The sequence below is a fragment of the Nakaseomyces bracarensis genome, assembly GCF_045282275.1.
Source record: "Nakaseomyces bracarensis strain CBM3 chromosome Unknown Scaff7_0, whole genome shotgun sequence".
NCBI classification, from domain to species: domain Eukaryota; kingdom Fungi; phylum Ascomycota; class Saccharomycetes; order Saccharomycetales; family Saccharomycetaceae; genus Nakaseomyces; species Nakaseomyces bracarensis.
In genome coordinates this window covers 338,238-360,360 of record NW_027263968.1, presented here as the reverse complement: position 1 = coordinate 360,360, position 22,123 = coordinate 338,238, and the positions used below count along the sequence as shown (strand labels likewise).

At 36.4% G+C, this 22,123-nt stretch overlaps 8 protein-coding genes across 8 annotated transcripts; 5 read left to right on the top strand and 3 right to left on the bottom strand.

Annotated features, from left to right (window-relative positions):
- Positions 1-77: 77 nt before the first annotated feature.
- On the top strand, positions 78-1,319 carry IDP3 (isocitrate dehydrogenase (NADP(+)) IDP3; the record flags this gene model as incomplete). Its single annotated transcript, XM_071051783.1, has 1 exon — positions 78-1,319. One exon carries the CDS (start codon positions 78-80, stop codon positions 1,317-1,319), a length of 1,242 nt encoding a protein of 413 aa, XP_070907173.1.
- Positions 1,320-1,665: 346 nt separating this feature from the next.
- CBF5 (pseudouridine synthase CBF5) lies at positions 1,666-3,090 on the top strand (the record flags this gene model as incomplete). The annotated part of the gene is made up of 1 exon (XM_071051782.1): positions 1,666-3,090. The coding sequence occupies one exon, from the start codon at positions 1,666-1,668 to the stop codon at positions 3,088-3,090; it is 1,425 nt and encodes a 474-aa protein (XP_070907172.1).
- A 708-nt stretch (positions 3,091-3,798) lies between these two features.
- SIS1 (type II HSP40 co-chaperone SIS1) lies at positions 3,799-4,884 on the bottom strand (the record flags this gene model as incomplete). Its single annotated transcript, XM_071051781.1, has 1 exon — positions 3,799-4,884. One exon carries the CDS (start codon positions 4,882-4,884, stop codon positions 3,799-3,801), a length of 1,086 nt encoding a protein of 361 aa, XP_070907171.1.
- Positions 4,885-5,593: 709 nt separating this feature from the next.
- LST8 (TOR complex subunit LST8) lies at positions 5,594-6,505 on the top strand (the record flags this gene model as incomplete). The annotated part of the gene is made up of 1 exon (XM_071051780.1): positions 5,594-6,505. The coding sequence occupies one exon, from the start codon at positions 5,594-5,596 to the stop codon at positions 6,503-6,505; it is 912 nt and encodes a 303-aa protein (XP_070907170.1).
- Positions 6,506-8,258: 1,753 nt separating this feature from the next.
- RNJ42_01614 (RFX family transcription factor) lies at positions 8,259-11,300 on the bottom strand (the record flags this gene model as incomplete). Its single annotated transcript, XM_071051779.1, has 1 exon — positions 8,259-11,300. The coding sequence occupies one exon, from the start codon at positions 11,298-11,300 to the stop codon at positions 8,259-8,261; it is 3,042 nt and encodes a 1,013-aa protein (XP_070907169.1).
- Positions 11,301-17,226: 5,926 nt separating this feature from the next.
- Positions 17,227-18,177, top strand: RLP7 (Rlp7p; the record flags this gene model as incomplete). The annotated part of the gene is made up of 1 exon (XM_071051778.1): positions 17,227-18,177. The coding sequence occupies one exon, from the start codon at positions 17,227-17,229 to the stop codon at positions 18,175-18,177; it is 951 nt and encodes a 316-aa protein (XP_070907168.1).
- A 550-nt stretch (positions 18,178-18,727) lies between these two features.
- Positions 18,728-19,825, top strand: LEU2 (3-isopropylmalate dehydrogenase; the record flags this gene model as incomplete). Its single annotated transcript, XM_071051777.1, has 1 exon — positions 18,728-19,825. The coding sequence occupies one exon, from the start codon at positions 18,728-18,730 to the stop codon at positions 19,823-19,825; it is 1,098 nt and encodes a 365-aa protein (XP_070907167.1).
- A 467-nt stretch (positions 19,826-20,292) lies between these two features.
- NFS1 (cysteine desulfurase) lies at positions 20,293-21,780 on the bottom strand (the record flags this gene model as incomplete). Its single annotated transcript, XM_071051776.1, has 1 exon — positions 20,293-21,780. One exon carries the CDS (start codon positions 21,778-21,780, stop codon positions 20,293-20,295), a length of 1,488 nt encoding a protein of 495 aa, XP_070907166.1.
- Positions 21,781-22,123: the final 343 nt, after the last annotated feature.

Below are 22,123 nucleotides of genomic sequence, written 5' to 3'. Positions count from 1 at the left end.
TAGTAATATTTGGAACATCATAACATAGGAATAAACTAAGCCATCAAAACAACAAAGAAAAAACAACCACTAGTGCAATGAAGGTTAAGGTTCAGAATCCCATCGTGGAGATGGATGGAGATGAGATGACTAGAATTATCTGGGGGATGGTTAAGGAGAAGCTTATTTTTCCGTATTTGGATGTTGATTTGAAGTACTACGATCTCTCTATTCAGTATAGGGATGAGACGGAGGACAAAGTGACCAAGGATGCTGCGTATGCCACACTGAAGTATGGAGTTGCTGTGAAATGTGCTACTATTACTCCTGATGAGGCTCGTATGAAGGAGTTCCATCTGAAGAAGATGTGGAAGTCTCCTAATGGAACTATAAGGAATATTCTTGGCGGTACTGTATTTCGTGAGCCCATAATCATACCCAAGATACCAAGACTTGTTCCCACTTGGGAGAAGCCCATTATCATCGGGAGACATGCCTTTGGGGATCAATACAAGGCTTCAGACACTGTTGTAAAGGGTCCAGGTAAGTTAGAGTTGGTATTCACGCCTGAGAACTCTAGTAAACCGAAATCGATCAAAGTTTATGACTTCAAGTCGCCGGGTGTAGCACTGGCAATGTATAACACGGATGAATCCATTGAAGGATTTGCACGGGCCTCCTTTGAGCTGGCTCTCAAGAGGAAGCTGCCATTGTACTTCACTACTAAGAACACCATCTTGAAAAAATATGATGGTACATTTAAGGACATATTTCAAAAGATGTATGACTCCGAATACAAGGATAAGTTCGAAGCACTTGATATCTGGTACGAGCACAGACTTATTGATGACATGGTCGCGCAGATGATCAAGTCTAAAGGAGGCTTCATCATTGCGATGAAGAACTACGACGGAGATGTACAATCAGATATTGTAGCACAGGGTTTTGGCTCTCTCGGTTTGATGACCTCGACGCTTATAACCCCAGATGGGAAGATATTTGAAAGTGAGGCTGCACACGGAACCGTGACGAGACATTACAGAAGGTATCAAGAAGGGAAAGAAACATCAACAAACTCCATTGCGACTATCTTTGCTTGGTCTCAAGGAATAATCCAAAGAGGCAAGATTGATAAGACCCCACAAGTGACATTGTTTGGCCAAATCCTCGAGAAAGCCACAGTAGAAACTGTCCAAATAGATGGCATTATGACGAAAGACTTGGCTCTACTCCTTGGCAAGACCAAGAGAAAAGATTACGCCAGCACCGAGGAATTCATCGATGCCGTGGCTAAGAGACTTAAATCTGAATTCAAAAAGAACTTCAACTCAAAGTTATGAGAAAAAAAAAATAAATATTCATTCTGTATTAAAATTACGTTATAATTATATATTCTTTAGAAAGAGTTCATTATCACTATGTGCCATGAAATGATTTAATGCCCGTTATTGAATTTTTAGGGCTGTCAAAATAGGGTTTAGGGTTAAGCCCTAGAAAAAAATTTTTTTTTTTTGAAAAAAAAATTTTCTTCCTGCGAAAATTTTGCAAAATGCAATTTTGCGATGAGCATTGGGTTTATATTATATTTACAATATTTCTTTTAGGTTTGATCTTTTCATCTAATTGTCTCATTGATAGAGAGGAACCAGTGAGCATTAAGCATAAGAATAGCAAATAAATAACGTTATGTCTGAGGAGCATATTATCAAGCCGGAAACCACGAGTCCATCTAACAATGCCAGTGAATGGCCATTGTTGTTGAAGGACTACGACAAGCTATTGGTGAGAAGTGGACACTACACACCAATACCTGCTGGTAGCTCTCCATTGAAAAGGGACATCAAGTCCTACATTAACTCAGGTGTCATTAACCTGGACAAACCATCCAACCCATCTTCCCACGAAGTTGTTGCTTGGATTAAGCGTATCTTGCGTTGTGAAAAGACTGGTCACTCTGGTACCTTGGATCCTAAGGTTACTGGTTGTTTGATTGTGTGTATTGACAGAGCCACTAGACTGGTGAAGTCCCAGCAAGGTGCTGGTAAGGAGTATGTGTGTATTGTTAGATTACACGATGCTCTAAAGGACGAGAAGGACCTTGGTCGTTCGCTAGAGAACTTGACTGGTGCTTTGTTCCAAAGACCACCTTTGATCTCTGCTGTTAAGCGTCAACTCCGTGTGCGTACTATATACGATTCTAATTTGATTGAATTCGACAACAAGAGAAACTTGGGTGTTTTCTGGGCTTCTTGTGAAGCTGGTACTTATATGCGTACCTTGTGTGTTCACATGGGTATGCTTCTAGGTGTTGGTGGTCACATGCAAGAACTACGTAGAGTTAGATCTGGTGCTCTTTCTGAGAACGACAACATGGTTACTCTACATGATGTTTTGGATGCCCAATGGGTCTACGACAACACTAGAGACGAATCCTACCTAAGGAAGATTATCCAGCCTTTGGAAACCCTTTTGGTCGGTTACAAGAGAATTGTTGTCAAGGATTCCGCTGTTAACGCCGTCTGTTACGGTGCTAAGTTGATGATTCCAGGTCTTCTACGTTACGAAGAAGGTATTGAGCTATATGACGAAGTTGTTTTGATGACCACTAAGGGTGAGGCTATTGCTGTTGCCATTGCTGCTATGTCTACTGTTGACTTGGCTACTTGCGACCACGGTGTTGTTGCTACCGTCAAGAGATGTATCATGGAAAGAGACTTGTACCCAAGAAGATGGGGTCTAGGTCCAATTGCCCAAAAGAAGAAACAGATGAAGGCTGATGGTAAGCTAGACAAGTACGGTCGTGTCAACGAAAACACTCCATCTGAATGGAAGAAGTCCTACGTCCCTCTAGATAAGGGTGCTTCTGAGGAAACCCCAGCTCCTGTCAAGACTGAAACTCCAGCTGAGAAGAAGGAAGAAGAACCAATTAAGAAGGAAGAGAAGGAAGAGAAGAAGGAAGATGATGAAGAGAAGAAGGAAAAGAAGGAAAAGAAGGAAAAGAAGGAAAAGAAGGAGAAGAAGGAGAAGAAGGAGAAGAAGGAAAAGAAGGAGAAGAAGAGAAAGGCTGAAGATGAAGGTGAAGAAAAGAAGAAGAAGAAATCTAAGAAATAAATATGACATGCATACCACTCCATGATGAAGTGTGATATATTTCCCGCACTTCCAAAATATTATACTAATTTTCATTTTTCATTTTTCTACATGCACCATTACTATTGTATATTTTTTTATTATTATTAACTCAACAATCCCACATTGTACTTTATATATATATAACCAATACTAGGAAAATTTTCAAAAACACAATCAAACAGTATGAATCCATGGTTACATAACATGGAATCTACTGATTTTATTACTTGTATGTTATCTTAAATAGGAATATGCACATAGTACTCGTTTAAAATGATGATATATTGAATAAATGCTCTTTTTAGTTCATTAAGTTTTATTAAGTAATATTATATATGGATTATTTATTGTTAAAAAGTAAAATATTTGGAGGTGCAATGTATATGTATTGCTACTTGTAAGTAGTATTGCTTACCAACATTAATGTACAAAAGAAACTGTCATATGCGAAATGCCCGAAATAAAATGAAATCAAAAGAAAAGTAAAACATGATATTATTCCCCGTTACTGTATATTTGTAATTCGTTGATAATAAATCTATAAATAAAAGTCAGCTTGATTTAATATTAGGAGTCAAAAGACATTTCAAAAAAAGATCCTTTTAATTCGTTCTTATTTTATTTTATTTTTTTTATTGTTATTATTTTTGAGTGTTTTTTGTAATTTTTTTGAAGTTTTTCGTTCATCTAGAAGTTGTCATTAATAGCAATCTTTTGCTTGTCAGTCAGAGAAATTGGGTAATCGATCTTGTATCTGATGATCAAGTTACCTCTTTGACTAGGGGTTTTCTGTAGTGGCATACCCTGGCCTGGGTAAGTCAGCTCTTGTGTTGGTTGTACGGGCTGCACTCTAGAAATAGGTAGAGTTCTACCATCAATAGTCTGTATACTCTTATTGAAACCTAGTAAAGACTCCTTGAATGTCAATGGTAACGAGTATATCAAGTCATCACCATCACGTGTGAAAAGTGGGTGTCTCTTCTCCTGTAGAATTAATCTTAGCGTCTTTCTGCGGCCTGTCATAGGGTTGTAGTCACCTTCATTTTTGAAAGTTAGCTTGGTACCGGCCTTCCAGCCTGGCTTCAATTGGATATTTATCTGGTTCTTCTCCGGAGAGCCATCGCGGCCTTTTCTACCAATATTGAAGGTCTTCTTCTTACCTGTGAATAGATCTTCTAGTGACACAGGAACATTGACCTCGACAACCTCCTCCTCTGCAGGAGAGGCAGATCCGCCTCTGAAACCACCAGGCATACCGCCCATGCCGCCTCCCATACCGCCGTGCATACCTCCTCCCATGCCGCCTGGCATACCACCTGGCATACCGCCCATACCACCGTGCATACCTCCACCCATGCCACCACCGGGCATACCACCAAAACTCGAGTATGAAAACCCGTCATCGCTAGCCCCAAATGGAGAACTACCCCCAAAGAACTGCGAAAAGATGTTAAACGCATCATCGTTACTGAAGGTATGACCACCACTGAAACCAGCACCGCCAGGGCCAGCACCGCCAGAGCCAGGGAACCCACTAAACGCAGGCCCACCGTTCCTGGCCGCTTCTAAACCGTACTGATCGTACACTTCTCTCTTCTGCGCATCACTCAAAATCTCAAACGCCTCAGAAATCTCCTTAAACTTCTCAGTATCACCAGTAGGCTTATCAGGATGGTACTTCAACGCAGCCTTACGGTACCCTTTCTTAATCTCTTGATCATTGGCACTGGGCGAAACTCCCAGTAGATCATATAATTTAGTCTCTTTCACCATTATATTTTTTTGTATTTCTATATTTTATTCAATTCTTTCTATACTTATCCAATAAGAAATATTATGGATTACTGGGAACATTCAAATAAAATCATATTAACATCGCTAACGTACTTATATATATATAACCCCATTGTTAAATTAATGAAAACTAAAGTTTCCAAAGGTAACAAAAATGGCATGTAATCCCCTTATGCCCCACAGAACCTCCCGTACAACCACTCTTTTCCCTACTGGATTTCCCTAGAAGAATCCTTTTGAAATCTCGAAGGTTCTGGAAAGAAAAAAAAAAAAAAGAAGGGCACGATAATAGTTACCCGGAAATAGATATCCGGGTAACTACTTCGTTGGTTATGATATTATAAATTACCCGGATTTATTGTTTACCCGGAACTATCACTTACCCGGCTTCATCCGGGTAAATGATTTTAACATGAAAAAAATATAAAATTTGTGTTCCGGGTAATGGGTCTGAAGTTTTTAGGTAAAAAAACCCAGAAGAGTAAAAAATAATTATATTATGGAGCTTGAGCTTAAAGAGATGATTTTTATTTTAGGGCAGTGGTAGCTTATATTTGTTTAGTACATAAAGGATTTAGCCAGTCAATATCAATACATATTGTGATTTTAAAACTCAGAAAGGGAAACCAAAAACGGGGAAGAAATTGCCAGATACTGACGTACAGTACAAAGAAGAAAGATAGAGATAATGTCGGTTTTATTAGTATCTGCTGGGTATGATCATACTATTCGGTTTTGGGAGGCACTTACAGGGGTTTGTTCGAGGACTATACAACATGCTGATTCACAGGTTAACCGGTTGGAGATTACGAATGATAAGAAGTTGCTAGCTGCTGCAGGACATCAGAATGTGAGACTTTATGATATACGGACTACGAATCCGAACCCTGTGGCATCATTTGAAGGCCACAGAGGTAATGTTACGTCGGTTTCGTTTCAACAGGATAACAAGTGGATGGTGACGTCGAGTGAGGATGGGACTATCAAAGTTTGGGACGTGCGGTCCCCACAGGTGCCGCGGAACTATAAACATAACGCACCAGTTAATGAGGTTGTAATACATCCGAACCAAGGAGAGCTTATTTCATGTGACCGTGACGGGAACATACGCATATGGGATCTAGGTGAGAACCAATGTACACATCAATTGACTCCCGAGGATGAAGTGCCGCTGCAGTCTCTGAGCGTGGCCAGTGATGGCTCCATGCTGGTCGCTGCTAACAACAAGGGAAATTGCTACGTTTGGGAAATGCCAAACCACACTGACGCTTCTAATCTAAAGCCTGCTACTAAGTTTAAGGCGCACCCTTCCTATATTACTAGGGTTTTACTCTCTTCTGATGTTAAGCATATGGCTACATGCAGCGCAGATCATACCGCAAGAATTTGGTCAGTGGAGGACAACTTCAATCTCGAATCCACGCTCGATGGTCACCAAAGATGGGTCTGGGACTGTGCGTTCAGTGCTGACAGCGCATACTTAGTCACTGCATCATCAGACCACTATGTTAGACTCTGGGACCTTTCAACAAGAGATATTATCAGACAATATGGAGGACACCATAAGGGAGCTGTTTGCGTTGCATTGAACGATGTATGAAATAGTATGAACGTCGAATTAAATGTATAAATTTAGTCCAGGTTGTTTTTTTTTTGCAAACCATTATGCCTAAAAAAAAGTCTTTCTCATAACAAATAATTCGATGCTATTCGTTGATATCGGTGGTTCCATTTCATTTCAATTAATTTTTTTTTAATTAATATTTTAGGTTTATGGTGATAGTACTAATATTCCTATACTTATGAACTAAAAATTAATGATTAAGAGAAACTACTATAATGCAAAGAATGCAAGAGCAATAGTCATGATTATCAATGCCTTCCAAGATTACATTTTCCAATTCCTAAAATTTTTATTATAGTTTTTTTTTTAAAAAAATTTTTCGAGTATTTCATTGGAATTGGTTGATACGTGGTAATAAAATAGGAGTCGTTGGTGTGAGGGTGTAAATGCCTAGTTGGTAAGGGAAAACTCATTGTTTGCAAGATCGTTTTTTTTGTTTTATTTTTAAGATGTTTATTTCAAATAAAAAAGCCCTTCTGCTCTCTTACAACCCATTCGATAATCAAAGAATACTTTTTTCTTTTTTTGCTTCGAAGTCCACTGTTGGTACAGATATGTAAGCGTCTTGGTTGTTTGTTTTTTCTACCTCTGGGTATATCCTCAACGTTAAGTTTACCGTTGTAGATCGTTTTGTGCTAAGAGGTATTGTATTTTTAAACTGCAATTTACTACATGGAGAAAGAAATGAAGGGAAAAAAATAAATATTCTTTTCTTTTTTATCTGATATAGTATAAACCAGTAAACAACCCTTCCTTTAAAACGTACTTCCTTTCAAAAAGTATTCTACATTTACACACACCCTTTCCTTCAAGAAGTTTTGTGGGTAAAAAAAGGGTCCTTCTTTAGCGTGTTGGGTATATCTCGAAGACAATATTAATAATTTGGTTCTAAATTTAAATTATACAATTACAACACTCCGTTGACATGCTCCAACTGTCTAAGCAATCATTGTAACGGTGACATCAAGAAGTCTCAAGGACTAAGAGAAGGGCAGGGAAAGGGAAAAAAATTTTCTTTGTCTTTTTTTTTTGTTCTACAAAAGAAATGGAATGTTATTTGGAAATATATTATGCAGAATGATATTATAAAGATAAAAAAAAAATATAAATATATAATAAAGAATGAAAAGGTAGAGAGAGAAAGTTAACATAGAAAAGTTATATATTCCAGATACTTCTTTTCCAATTTAAAATGGTTTAACAAATAATAGTTTATAAGCCCTTTTAAATTTTTATTATTAATACTTAATAATAATATAGAGCTCATTTAGATTATAAGTAACAAGGAAGTTATGAATGATAGAAGAAAGGAAAAAAAAAGAAATCCTAGATCAATGAAAAGATGACAAGAATATTAATTTCTTGGAATAGGAAATATATCTGTATTTTATTTCAATTCCCAACTCAAAATCCAGATCGTCTCTCTCTCTCTCTCTCTCTTCAGCCATAATTCTTTACAATGAGGCAAATTCTTTTCTGTAATTGAACAAGTATTCATCAGCTAACATGAGAAAAGAAACATTAGAAGAAAAAAACATTAATTGCAATAAATATAATATAACGACCGAAAAAAGATTGTTACTCCTTATGTTTTCTTCTTTTAATAAAGGATAAACATGGAAGAATAAGAACACAGAAAAAAAATTTTTTTTTTTTTCTCTCACTTTTCCAATTTTTTTACGTTATTGACAAAATACTTTTAGAAATATTGTTTAATTTTTGTTTCCAGTCATGTAATGTATTTCGATATGTCGAAACAATAGCTAGTGAATTGGCTCATTACAGTTCCAAAAAGCAACCATGGGGCGATATGTTCTGCGTCTTCAAGCACCATATTACAAACGGTACTATCGACAACCTGGGATATGCCGATACTGACTTTAAATATCGGAAGATCTGCCATGCTTAGCATGAGTGAGCAGAGATCCTTGAAGAAGTGCTGCAAGTCATACTCAGTCTGCGGTAGCCCGTTGTTGAGCAACCTCAGCATCCGTCCTTGTAGGAACTCCAGCAAATTGGAGGCAATGTCGTAGTTCTCATCCGGCATCATCATTTCCAGAGTCTTATTTAGTACTGGGAGCATCTTTTCAAGCCAAGTTTGTGACAGCTTTGGCAATTGAACATCGTTGTCGAAGTAATTTGTCTGCATGACACGAAGCAAACGAAGCAAACGTAGCAGCTGCTTGAACAACCGAAGAAATACATTTGCAACGTCTAGCTTTTTTGTCATTAATGCAGCAGGTAGGTCTACGACAGACTTTGACAATGTATCATAGAAGGTGTTGGCAAAGTCTTCCCATCCTCGCTCTGTGTTATCATCTATTTTCCGGAACTCCACCAACGACCTAACAACATAGTTCAATACCGAGACGTATGTCAACAGGTCGCACTCTACAACCCAATCTTGAAGCTCTTCCGAGATAAGCAGGTTGTACATCTGTGGTGAAATTGCCCCCGAACTCGACAAGAACAAATTATTCGCCAACCTCTCCTGGTTCAAATAGCGAACATTTTCATATAACGTGTTACAATGAATATGATACAACGACTGCAACGCAGCAGTTATATCAGAATCCGTGCCATGGGGAACTACCTCCTTCGGTATCCCCGGTAATTTCACAGCTCCGACTGCCACTATCACAGCATCAGCACCTGGACCTGAACTGCTTGTTGCATCATGTGACGCACCTTCGCCTTCATCATGATTACCATCATTAACACCGTTTCCACCTGACAACCAGTCTCTTATGAGGTCTCCCACTTGCAACTGGTGCTTGAACCAGTTATACCGGAACATTCCATGTTTCCGCAAATCGCGCTGTTGGTCAAATTTTTCCTGTTGTCCGCTGGCAACGTCGTCCGAATATAAGGAGCGATGAACGGAAGGAGAGCGAAAGAAGATATTGCCGTTGTCGACGTAAGTAGTTGCTGATGAAGTTTGGGTGATTTCTTCACTTCTGGATATATATGCTGTTGTTGGCGTCTCTGTGTTACTAGAAAAGGAACCCACGGGGGATGGACCCGTGCTGCGCGTACCGAGGGATAAAGTCGGTGCCGAATTTCTCCCGTGCAGGGATGGTTGGGGAGCCATAGAATGGCTCTGCCCCTGGGTTTGCAATTGATTCTGGCTTTGTCTTAGGGTTGTTGGAGCAGGAAGTGAGGTTGAGGTTGGTGAGGGACTCTCGTTTGATTTGTCCCTATTGAGTGGGTGATGGATTGAAGGTTCGGACAAGTGTTGATGGCCACGGAATAGGGAAGGTCTACGCATAGAAGAACCTGATATATCGATATTTGGCACAGATAGTGGCGTATTATTAGAAGCAGAATTCGGACTTGCAATTACTTGGTTGACTGATGCTGATGGGTGTAATTGTTCGATATTATCCGTGACCAATTTCAATCCACAATAGTGGTATTTAGATTGCCCGCGCATTCCTAGTCTACGTGTAGTCAAATTTGGGAACAAAGCTCTTATAAGCTTACCTAATGACGCTTGTGATAGTGGTTTCAACCCATTTTGGGCACAAGAAGAAACGTATTGAGCAAATATACGACCTCTTCTCACATAGCCACCGTTTTGGACTACACAGTTTTTCATTAACCATAAGGACGCGTATACATGTTTACTCCTTTCACGGTTTTGCTCTGCGTGTTGTTTTTCAACTTTAGAGTTTTTATTGAGTCCCAATACCTCTAATTCCGCTTCACGTACTTCGGCAGCATACTCTTCTACAGATTTATGGATATTATCTTCAGCTATTTTCTTAGCAATTGCTTCCGGTGTTTGATAAGAGGGGCCTCCGTTATCTGAGTCCTGCGAGTTGTTTGCCACTATGGTAACTGAAGCATTCTGAGGTTTGTTATACTTGGATTCAAGAGATTTCCGGCCTCTTTTTTTCTTAAGTTTGATCTCTTCTTGTGATTTCAATTGTGCAATTGTCTTCGTCCGTGCTAACTCGTTCGCATTTAGTATATGTTGTGATGGTATTTTTGATAGAACAGGCGGTGTACCGATAGATGATATTGGAGTGGAAACGGACGGTATTGGAGTACCATCATACAATCTTCTTAAATAATCTCCACTAGATCCAGCCATACTACCACTCAAACTTCCCTGGCTCAGTCTACTAGATTTTTGCAAGGGTAACGCACTTTGATCAACTGTTGGCATAGGTCTTTTGGCCGTTCCTTGCTGTTCTTCGGCGTATCGATAATCTTCTCGCTGTTGTGGCGCGTTCACGTACTGTTGTGTTTGTATCATCTTAACACCACCATATTGAGACGGTATTGCTGACCTTTGCTCTGGAACGTATGGCAGTTGAATTGGAATCCTATGTTGATATGCACCAGTGGCTGGAGATATATTGCGTTGGTTAATCATACTTTTGTTTTGTTCACTCGGTATCAAGCTTGGTAAAAATTGCCTTTGTTGTTGTTGTTGTTGTTGCTGATGGTGCTGCTGCTGCTGATATATCAGATACTCGTTTGATAATTGCCCAGAATGCAGCTGTTGTGGTATTTGGGTCTCGTATGCTCCATATGCTATATTTGTTGCACCCGGTAGATATTGCCCAGACATTGCCTGTTGTTGCTGGTGTTGTTGTGCATAATATATTTGTTGACTTCCAGATTCCTGAACATTATAATCGTTAATACTAGGTGTTGATGATATCGAAGGAGGTACTTGTTGTTGTCCTTGTTGTTCAGAGGTTTGTTCTTGACCTATCGTGTTGTATCGTATGAACCCGTCAGGTTTCTCCTTTGAATGCATTTCTTTGTTATTGTGTAATTGGTAAAAATTAAAAAAAAAAAGAACAAGGTTCTATATTTTTCCTTTCTTTGTAAAACCCTAAATGCCAAATTTAATCCTAACAGAAAAAAAGAAACTTTTCTTCTATATTGAGTAGGGGCAAAAAAAGTTAAAGAGAGATTTCTTTTTAAGTCTTCTGCTTGAAACCAATTCAAAGAGTAGAGGTTTTATTCTTATAATATCTCTATCTCTTTTATGACTTTACTTTATTGAAATGATAATTCAACAAAGATTAAAAAAATAAAAAATAAGAGTGCAGTTTAGCAATTCGTAGTCTCTTTTTATTCTCTTATTTGAGTTTGTGTTTTTATTCTGTTGCTTTAGTATTATTGATTGTTTTCTTCCCCTGAAAAAAATGAATATCAATAATACTTTATTAAGGATTCAAAAAAAAAAAATAAACTGCTTAGGATTGTTGCTCTTGTTTTTGTTTTTGTTTTTTTTTTTTTAAATTAGTTATTTTCCCTCTTGTTCAATTGCTTGTTTTCAATTATTAGAAATTTTTTCTCTAAAGACTTCAAAATACTAGTTTCTTTTATCTCTTGCTTATGAACGATAATTTTTTTTTTTTACTTTCTTTTTAATAAAGTCTTGTCAAAATAACTTTTCGTTCTTTTGATGAAATAAGCAATTGTCCTTTAGAAATCGCTTTGCTCAGCTAGAAACACTAGACCCTAAAAAGACCTTACTAAGAAGAGAGACTTTCTTTTTTTTTTTGCCCTTGCACTTTTGCTTTGTCCAGTTATTCCTTGTGTTCGTTGTTTGTTTTTTTCCTTCGAGAAACCCTTGCCTAGCTTAGAAAGTTGCGTACAAAAGGTTAAAAGACAATTGGAAAAAAAAAAATCACCAGAACCAAAAAAAATGCGTCGAGAAAAGCGGCGAGCGTACAGAAATCAAAAAAAAATTTATGAGAAAGAAAGAAAAAGTGTAAATTATTTGAGGGATGTGGAAAAAGGTGAATGTTACGGTAAAAGCGGAGAACACTCGAACTTTTTGGATGTATCGCTGGCCAAAAACCGTAAATCCCTGTTTCTCAGAGAAAAATGTAAAAAAAAAAATTTAAAAGCTTCTTAATTCTTTGATTTAGTCTTACCAAAGAAAACAGATATACACCACCGTTTGGTATATTTTATGATCTAATCAACTGGGAAAGATAGAAAACAAAAAAATGTTATAACTTCAATGTCTCGTTAGAATCTTTTGAAAATTCAAATATTAAAAAGGGATCTGAGACTGGTGTTGGCAAAAAAAATTCTTTAACAAAAGTAATAGAATCTTTATTGGCAATAGGGATAAATTATTTTCTTGTGAAATTATCGTATAATTTAAAAGAACAAAAGATTGTAATGTTCAAATTGTAAATTATATGAAGTTTAGAAGGAACGGGTTTCAATCAATAGATGTGTAAAAAAAAAAAAAAATCAGTTGACGTTAACTTCTTCTTTTGTTTTGTTTTTCCTTTTTTTCTTGTTTCTTTTATTTCTTTAAAGAAATTGCTTGATACCCTTTCTCTTGTAATCTTGTATTTTTATATTTAACTTTCTTTTGTGTTAGGTAAAAAAACAAATATTCAAAAGCAAAAATAAAAATTGAAATGGATCTAGTTATTTGAATAAAGGAGGAAAAGGTTTATAATAAAGATGCAAAAAAAAAAAAATATGTTTATTAAATACCAGGGTACCTCTTCTTGTTTATTAGTGTGGATAGAGAAAAACCTTAAACAATGAAAAAAAAATTTGGTTGTTTGTTAGCTATATCCTTTATAATATTTTTTTTTCTCTTAACAATAAAACTTTTAAATTGTTTTTTGATAGACGCTGATAAGTGGGGTTTAATAATGGGTCAGGGGTGTGGGGGAGTGTTGGATATAATTCTCTATGGTCTAATTAATGCAAATGCAAGCAATAAAATAAAATAAAATAATTGTAGTTTGTTTTTTTTTTTCCTTTAAAAATGTATTTCTCGAATATTTCTCTATTGTTCTATGAATACAATTTTTTTTATCTTTATAAGATATACATGAGGGTTGTCAATGGGGATATTGATATTATTGACATTTAAAAAAGCAAGATAATTTAAAAGTTAAGAATAATAAAAAAATAAGGGTTAGAAAGACATCTATCAAAAAAGACAAAATGGATTTAAACTTTTATTATTATTATAATCTATCTATCCATTATGTATGAAAAAAAAAAAAAACCAAGAAGAGAAGTAATAGAGAAAAGGATAAAATGACGTAAATGTCTAACAAAACCGTAGTTTCTCAAATCCTTATATACTATTTTATTTCAATTATATTTCAGATTTTTCCCTCTAATTGATTGTCTCTCCGGATCATTCCATATAAGTCGTCGAGTCAAAAGAGTATCGGTGTTCTATTCCTAATTTGTAATAAAACAGTAATATCGTCTTCTACCAATTTCTTTCCTTTCTTTCTTTCTGAGAAGAAAAAAAAAAAAAAAGCTTAGAAAAAAACACAAAAATAATAATAAAGAAAAAGCCATTTCGAGTACGTAATTCCCTGCGCATCAATCCCTGCGCATCAACTACAAGAGAATTCATCGAAGCTTTTTAACTCAAAAAAAAAAATAATAATAAGCATAAGACGAGGTAGAGAAAAAACGCGTAGAAAGGAAAATGAACCTCTTTTTTTTTTTTTTAAAAACTTGATCGATTTGGTTGTGCTTTATTATTATATTTTATTTTATTTTATTTTTTTTGATATTTTCCCGAAGGTTTGGCTACAACTGTTTCTATGTAAAAGCGGAGAAGAGGGATTGTTGATGGGAGGAAGAAAAAAAAAAAGAGACGGCTTCGGTAATTTTTGATGTAGCCATTTTTAGAGAAGTTATTCTTTTTTTTCCGCTTCGCAAAGTTCTACATCTTTTCTCTTTCAATTTCATGTGATTTTTTATTTTAATAAAAGAAATTTTTTTTGCCTTGGGATCTTCTAGAAGCTCTTAAGTTTTTTTTTATACTTACCATTTGAAGGACAATGGAATGCTACACAAATACAGGTACAAAAGTCTAGAAAGGTAAAGCACGAGCCAATCACCATTTATTTCCCTGAGAAAAGTAGGGAGGGGGGAAGGAATATTCAAAAAAACGCAATTTCTCTTTTTTGAAGCATAGCTTGTTTTTTTTTGATCGGTAATTGTTATTAGCCGCATAGATGACGTTGTGTAGGGATGAAGTTAGAAATTTTTTTGAATTTGAACGGGACTAAAACAGGCCGAGAGAGAGGAAAAAAAAAAGATAAACTGGATTCCCGTTTTATCCTTAGAAGGGAAAAAAAAGAAAGAAAATGATTTTTTTAGATTTTATCATTTTTTTATGTAATTCACAAATTTAATAAGTTTTCTTACAAATAGCAAAGAGAGGAGGGGTCAAGAAAGGCATGTAGAAGGAGAAAATGAAAGATTATTTTGGAAAGAAGTGACATGTTTATGTGGAACGATATGTTCGTTTTTGTGTGCGTGTGTGTGTTTTTGCTGTCATTATCATTGTGCGGGGTATTCTATCATTAAATTAAAGAAATAATAGCAAGATCACAAATTATAGTATTTTTTTTGTGTTGATCAGTAGTTGCATCATTACTTTCTTTTTATTTTTACTTGTTTATATTACAATTGACGATTCCGATTTCTAATATCGAGCATCTATTATTTGATAAAGAAAGGTAGAATAATAAGAATACGTAAATACGATTAATCAATAAGCAAACAAAACTAAAAAGACCAAAAAGTAACGATCTGTTGTTAAGAGAATTCGATCACTAGGTGGATGGTAACGCTAAAATATCCAGGTGGTGATCTCCCCTTCTTTTCGCCCCATCTGCATTATAGGGAACAAAACAAAATGGACAAAAATAAAGAAATGGTAACAAAGTGGGGGAGAAGAATTAAAAACCTTAATTTATCAAGAGGTACAAAAAATTTAAAAACAGCGCTAAAGAAATAAGCTCTACAATCACTGCACATCCACAAAAGGAAAGTCGGTGTTATAACCAGAATTGGAATTTATCGCACCGATCTCCCTCTCTCCCTTTATTCTCTCTTTTTCCCGGTCCATGAAAAACAAAATTCTCTATCAAAAAAAAAAAAAATTATGGGATGATGGAAGAAAAAAAACGGATGACCATGTGATGTACCCAATCACAAATCATAAAAACAGAATAGCTTTTTTACCTACGTGATGTTTCTGTGAAAGCCGCTCCTTGCATTTGCTGTGCATTCTCAGAAACCAATAAAAATAATAAAAACCCAAATAAACATATTTAAAAAAAAAAAATAATAAAAGTGCCTCGTTCTTTTGAAAGGTCACGGTAAGAGAAAAAGGGGGGGCGACGAAGAACGAATAACTTTTTATTTAACGTGGGGTAATAAGAGAAAAACCCCGTGGAACTCATATCACTAAAATATTATTAATAACGTTCCCTTTATTTTTTTTATTTCTACATCCTTTCTTTGTGGTTGTTAGTGAATCCCGCGGTTGAGGAAAAGATTATCCATTTGTCTGCTGGTGCTTGGCCATTCTTCCGAATCGGGAGGATGGGAGATTGTAAATAGCTTTTCTCCCTCCCCTCCCCCCTCCATCCCTACGTTAATTTCAGAGAGAAATAAAATATGCGTAAGTCATATTTTGTTTGGTATCTTATATTCAACTTCCACTTAAACAGTCGTAAGTTTTATTTTTTTATTACAGCTGCTGCTGTCTTGATCTTTTTTCTTTTTCCTCTTTTATTCTCTTTTCAGTAACATATCACTCGTTAGTTTTTTTAGTCACGCTATACCTTGCTGACAAGACAGCTACGTAAAAATTTATTAATTCACTTTTTTTTTTTTTCGACAGGAAAATTCTCTTTTCTTTCTTTTTCTTCTTATGAATCCCCATGATGTCTTTAAATAGCATCCTTTTTGCCTTCTCTTTTCCTCTACTCCTTAGAAACATCTGTACCTATGCAAAGTATTTAGTTTTTTTTTTATTTCTCATATAGTAACAAATTATCTAATCTCTCCCCTTTGGTTGCATTGTCGGAAACAATGGGAAAAGAACCGATCAGAAAAAGAAAAAAGGAGTCTTTTACTTTTTTTAGAACCTTAATTTATCTTTAACTGTATCTTATATAAAAGTTACATAAGTTGATATTTTTTTAATACCCATTGTTTTGTTCGTTTAACTTATAATCATTAAGGAAGGATGGCAACGAGATCCCAATAAAAAAAAAACACGTTAAGCATATAAAATTAAAAAAGAAAAATCAAATCTATGGTACAGAACAAAAACACACGTATCGCCAAATAATTCCTTGTTGCCATACACAATTCATATTACTAAGCTTATATTACTAAATTGGGATAAACCGGAATCTTCACTAATACTATAACCCCGTCTCTTCTTTCTAATATGCTAAAATATTATAAACCCGTATCTTCTTAATATGTAGAAATATTATAAACCCTTTTTTTTATAGCAACAACAAATAACAAAAATAAAAATAAAATAACACTGTAACAACATTAAAGAACAATTCTGCTGGTTTCGGATTCTTTTTTGCAAAGTTCAGAAATTAAAATATTTTACCCGGATGTTAAGGTCATGTGATACACCACGTGACCGTATATTTTTCTTTCCGGGTAAGAAGCTAAAAATTTTTTTTTTGGCTAAAATGAAACTTTCATTCTTTACGGTGAAAAATTTCACCATATGGAAAAAATAAAAAAAAAATGAAGTGATGCGATGAGCATCGATTTTTTATGATTTATTATTAAAATATAATGACTTGTGTTTTGTATATTCTTTTATTTCAATTCAAAGACAAAAAGGGAAGAAGAAGAAATAGTGACATATATAGACTAACTATTAAAAAAGAACAACCATAATAACAATGTCTACTGAAGAAAGGAAGACTTTAAATAGTAACCCAGAAATTTTGTTGCGTAAGAGAAGAAATGCTGATATAACTAGGCTGGAGAAGCAAGAGCTTGCACGTAAGAAGCAGGAACAACGTAAGAAGGACAAATCTAAGAACAAGAAGAGGTTTGTGAGAGCTGAGAGTTTGGTTGCCTCTACATTAGCTACTAACAGAGAGAAAGAGAGAATCAAGAGAATCTCTAAGTTGGAGGCCAAGAAGTCCAAGGGTGATTTTGCTCACTTACCATCTGAAAAGAACTTCTTCTTAAAAGTTACTGAAAAGAAGACTGATGACCTTGATGTCGAGGAGGATGTTGAAGAAGAGGAAGAAGATGGATTCGAAAGAGAAAAGGTTGAGTATAACGGTGAGGAACAACTTCTATTCGTGCTGAGAGTTAGAGGACCTGTTGCTGCTAGTATCCCAAGCAAAGCTTTTAGAATTTTGAATGTCCTAAGACTGGAGGAGATAAATACAGCTGTATTTATCAAACTTAACGAAAAGACTTTCTCCTTATTGAAGATTGTTGCTCCTTATGTTATCGTAGGGAAACCATCCTTGAAGTCTATCCGTTCTATAATCCAAAAGAGAAGTAGAATAATGCACAAGAGAGAAGGTGAGGAAGAAGAACATGAGATTGTTTTAAATGACAACAACATTGTTGAAGAAAAATTAGGAGAGACCGGCGTCATCTGTATTGACGATATTATCCACGAAATTGCTACCTTAGGTGACAATTTCACCGCTTGTAACTTCTTCTTGCAACCATTCAAGCTTAATAGAGAAGTCTCGGGTTTCTCTTCCTTGAATAAATTGAGAAAGTTGGAACAAAGAGAAGTTGAAAAGAAGACAAGAAAGACTTCAAACGCAGCTACTGCACCAATTGTTCAAATTGATGTCGATGAATTAATTGCTAAGATTAACTGAGCTATATTTTTTTTTCTTTCACGTACTAACATCATAACTTTCAGCGTTATAATAAATTCCAAACACTTTTTCTGACATTTTTCATAAATAATTTGTATAATAGAATAGTAAAATAAAAAAAAAAAACTCCGAGATAATAAATATACAAACCCATTGGTAAGTATACTACATTCTAATACATTACTGAAGTTACCTACCTTGAAACATAGAGTTGATCACATGACATACAAAGGAAACATATACTATATGTCTTTGCCGGGATGCCTGTAGCGGTCTTCTTGAGTCCCGCACCGGGCAGCGGGACCGGGCATTTCATCGAGCGACAACAAAGGAGCCCGGAGAGGAAGCCCTTCTGGTAATCCTAACCAAAGAGATGACTCTTCTAATGTTGTATAGTTGTGTGAACTAACACCAAACATATATAAACGGATACCAATTCAATTGCACTGTTAACAATTGCTGTCAGGTTTGTTCTAACCGAAGGTAGATACTCACAGGACTATAAGATATAGTACTAAAAATAAATATACACTAAAGGTAAAACCAAAAAATGACTACTACCAAGAATATTGTTGTTTTGCCAGGTGACCATGTTGGTCAAGAGATTACAGAGGAGGCCATTAAGGTTCTGGTAGCTGTTGAAGAAGCTAGCAAGGGTAAGATCAAGTTTAACTTTGAACATCATTTGATTGGTGGTGCTGCCATTGATGCTACAGGCGTTCCGCTACCTGATGAGGCTCTAGCGGCTTCCAAGAAGGCTCACGCTGTACTATTAGGTGCTGTCGGTGGTCCAAAATGGGGCACGGGGGCCGTTAGACCAGAACAAGGTTTGCTAAAGATCCGTAAAGAACTGCAATTATATGCAAACTTGAGACCTTGTAATTTTGCTTCTGAGTCTTTATTGGATTTATCTCCATTAAAGGCTGAAGTTGCTAAGGGTACTGATTTCGTTGTTGTTAGAGAATTGGTTGGTGGTATCTATTTCGGTGAGAGAAAAGAAGATGATGGTGACGGAGTTGCTTGGGATAGCGAAAAATACTCGGTTCCAGAGGTGCAAAGAATTACCAGAATGGCTGCATTCATGGCTCTTCAACACAACCCACCATTACCTATTTGGTCTCTTGATAAGGCCAATGTTCTTGCTTCCTCTAGATTATGGAGAAAGACCGTTGAAGAAACTATAAAGAATGAGTTCCCACAATTAACTGTGCAACATCAACTGATTGATTCTGCAGCCATGATTCTAGTTCAGAATCCTACGAAGCTAAATGGTATCATTATTACAAATAATATGTTCGGTGATATTATTTCGGATGAAGCTTCCGTTATCCCAGGTTCCCTGGGTCTATTGCCATCTGCTTCTCTAGCTTCTCTACCAGAGAAAAACAATGCATTTGGTCTATATGAGCCATGTCACGGTTCAGCACCAGATCTTCCAAAGGGTAAGGTAAACCCAATAGCTACTATCCTATCGGCTGCTATGATGTTAAAGTTATCTCTAGACCTATTTGATGAAGGTGTTGCAATTGAACAAGCTGTTAAGAAGGTTCTAGATGCTGGTATCAGAACTGCCGATTTGCATGGTTCAAACTCCACAACTGAGGTGGGTGATGCTGTCGCTAAAGCTGTCAGAGAAACTCTAGCTTAAATAATAATATAGACTTTTAGATTTTGTGAATAATTCAAAACATACCGTGATGAACTTAACTGCCAGCGAATTTTGATCTATAATAAATAACCACATATAGAAGCATCGATATTTCGTGTTGAGATACATCTAAAATGATTAAGTGGATTTTTAATTACAAAATATTAAATGTTCACGTTTTATATTTTGTTGGTCTATTCAAAACTTTTTATTTCCTTTAAATATTATACAACGAGAGAAAATGATAATTTTTTCTAAATAAGACTGATTATAATATTAACACGATTACAAAAGTATTCTTTTGGTTGACCATTCTTGCAAAACCTCATACTCTTGTGTTAGATTACTGAAAACCCCTATGAACTTGGCACTTTTTAAAACGACGTAAGTAAAAAAAACAGCAACTGCTTGTCATAATATTTTTAGGCTAGATATGTTATGCATGAACTACTTTCCCAGCCATATGCTTAGTGTCCAGACCATTCAATGGAATTCAAGTCAATACCTTCTTGGACCATTTCCCATAGTGGAGATAGTTCTCTCAAGTAATTAACTCTCTCAGTAATAGCTTTCAACACGTAATCAACTTCTTCCTCAGTTGTAAATCTACCGATACCGAAACGGATTGAAGAATGCGCAAGAGCATCATCCTTACCTAGGGCATGTAGAACGTAAGATGGTTCTAAAGAAGCAGAGGTACAAGCGGATCCAGAGGACAAAGCAATATCTCTCAAAGCCATCAGTAGCGATTCACCTTCAACATATGCAAATGACACATTGACGCAACCTGGGTACTTGTGTTCAGCTGAACCGTTCAATGATGTGTGTTCTAGAGCTAACAATCCATCTACTAGTTTCTTGGATAATCTCTCGATATGCTCAATGTCTGCTTCATATTCCTTAGCTACCAATCTTGCTGCTTCACCGAAACCAGCTACTAAAGGTGGGGCAAGAGTACCAGATCTCAAACCTCTTTCTTGGCCACCACCAGACATTAGTGGTTCTAATCTAACTCTTGGTCTCCTTCTGACGAATAAGGCACCGATACCTTTTGGTCCATATATCTTATGCGATGAAATAGATAAGAGATCAATGTTCATTTCGTTAACATCGATTGGGACTTTACCATAGGCTTGTGCTGCATCAGTGTGGAAGTATACCTTACGCTTTCTACATAGGGCACCAATCTCCTTTAACGGTTGCATAACACCGATTTCATTGTTGACAGCCATAACACTGACCATACAAGTGTCTGGTCTAATAGCTGCTTCCAACTCCTTCATATCTATCAAACCTTTGTCATCAACACTCAAGAAAGTCACGTCGTACCCTTCGTTAATCATAGATCTTGCGGCCTCCAGCGCACATTTATGTTCTGTCCTTGTAGTGATGATGTGCTTCTTGGTCTTCTTGAAGAATCTACTAACACCTTTAATAGCCATGTTGTTAGATTCTGTGGCACCCGATGTGAATATAATCTCCTTCGGGTCCGCATTAATAACCTTGGCTACGTAGGACCTAGCTGTCTCCACCTCTTTATTAGTCTCCCAACCGTAGGCATGTGTGTTAGAATGAGGATTACCGTACAAACCAGTGTAAAACTTCAACATGGTATCCAAGACACGCGGATCAGTTGGAGTTGTAGCTTGCATATCCATATATATAGGTCTAGTACCATAGCCACTTGACTCTCTGTATGCATGATTTAGCATAGTTTCACCACTCTTCAAAGCCTCGTCACTAGTAGCCGATGACCGCACATCAGCTTGCTCCTTCGCAGCAGCCTGGATATCAGTATGAGTCTCCAAGGAAACGTCATCCATCTTAATAGCCTTGGCAGCAGATGCTGCTGCCGATAGAGTCACACCTGCTGTATACCTTCTGGTGCTCTGCAACACACTAGTCTGTGCAGCTAGTCGCACCGATGCGTTCCTTAACCCTCTACTAAAAACCATCGTTAATATGACTTATTATTTTTAGTTTTAATGGAGTATATATTGTATTGTCTTTAGTATATCTTGTTCTGCTTCTGAATGTAGTTATATATGGGATTATTTGATTTATATCTAAGGTGTCAGAAATAAAGTTTAAATATTAATTTTTGTTTTTAGTTTTTAGTAAGAAACACCTTTAAACTGATTTGTAATCACTTTCCACCCATATAGCATCCCGGTCTTTTACTATTTTTCCAGACCTCTTTACACTCTCCAAAAACCGGTGTATCCCAACATCCACAGAGAACCTACTACTCAGTGTCTCTACTAACAACTCACAACTCACAACTCGCAACTCACAGCT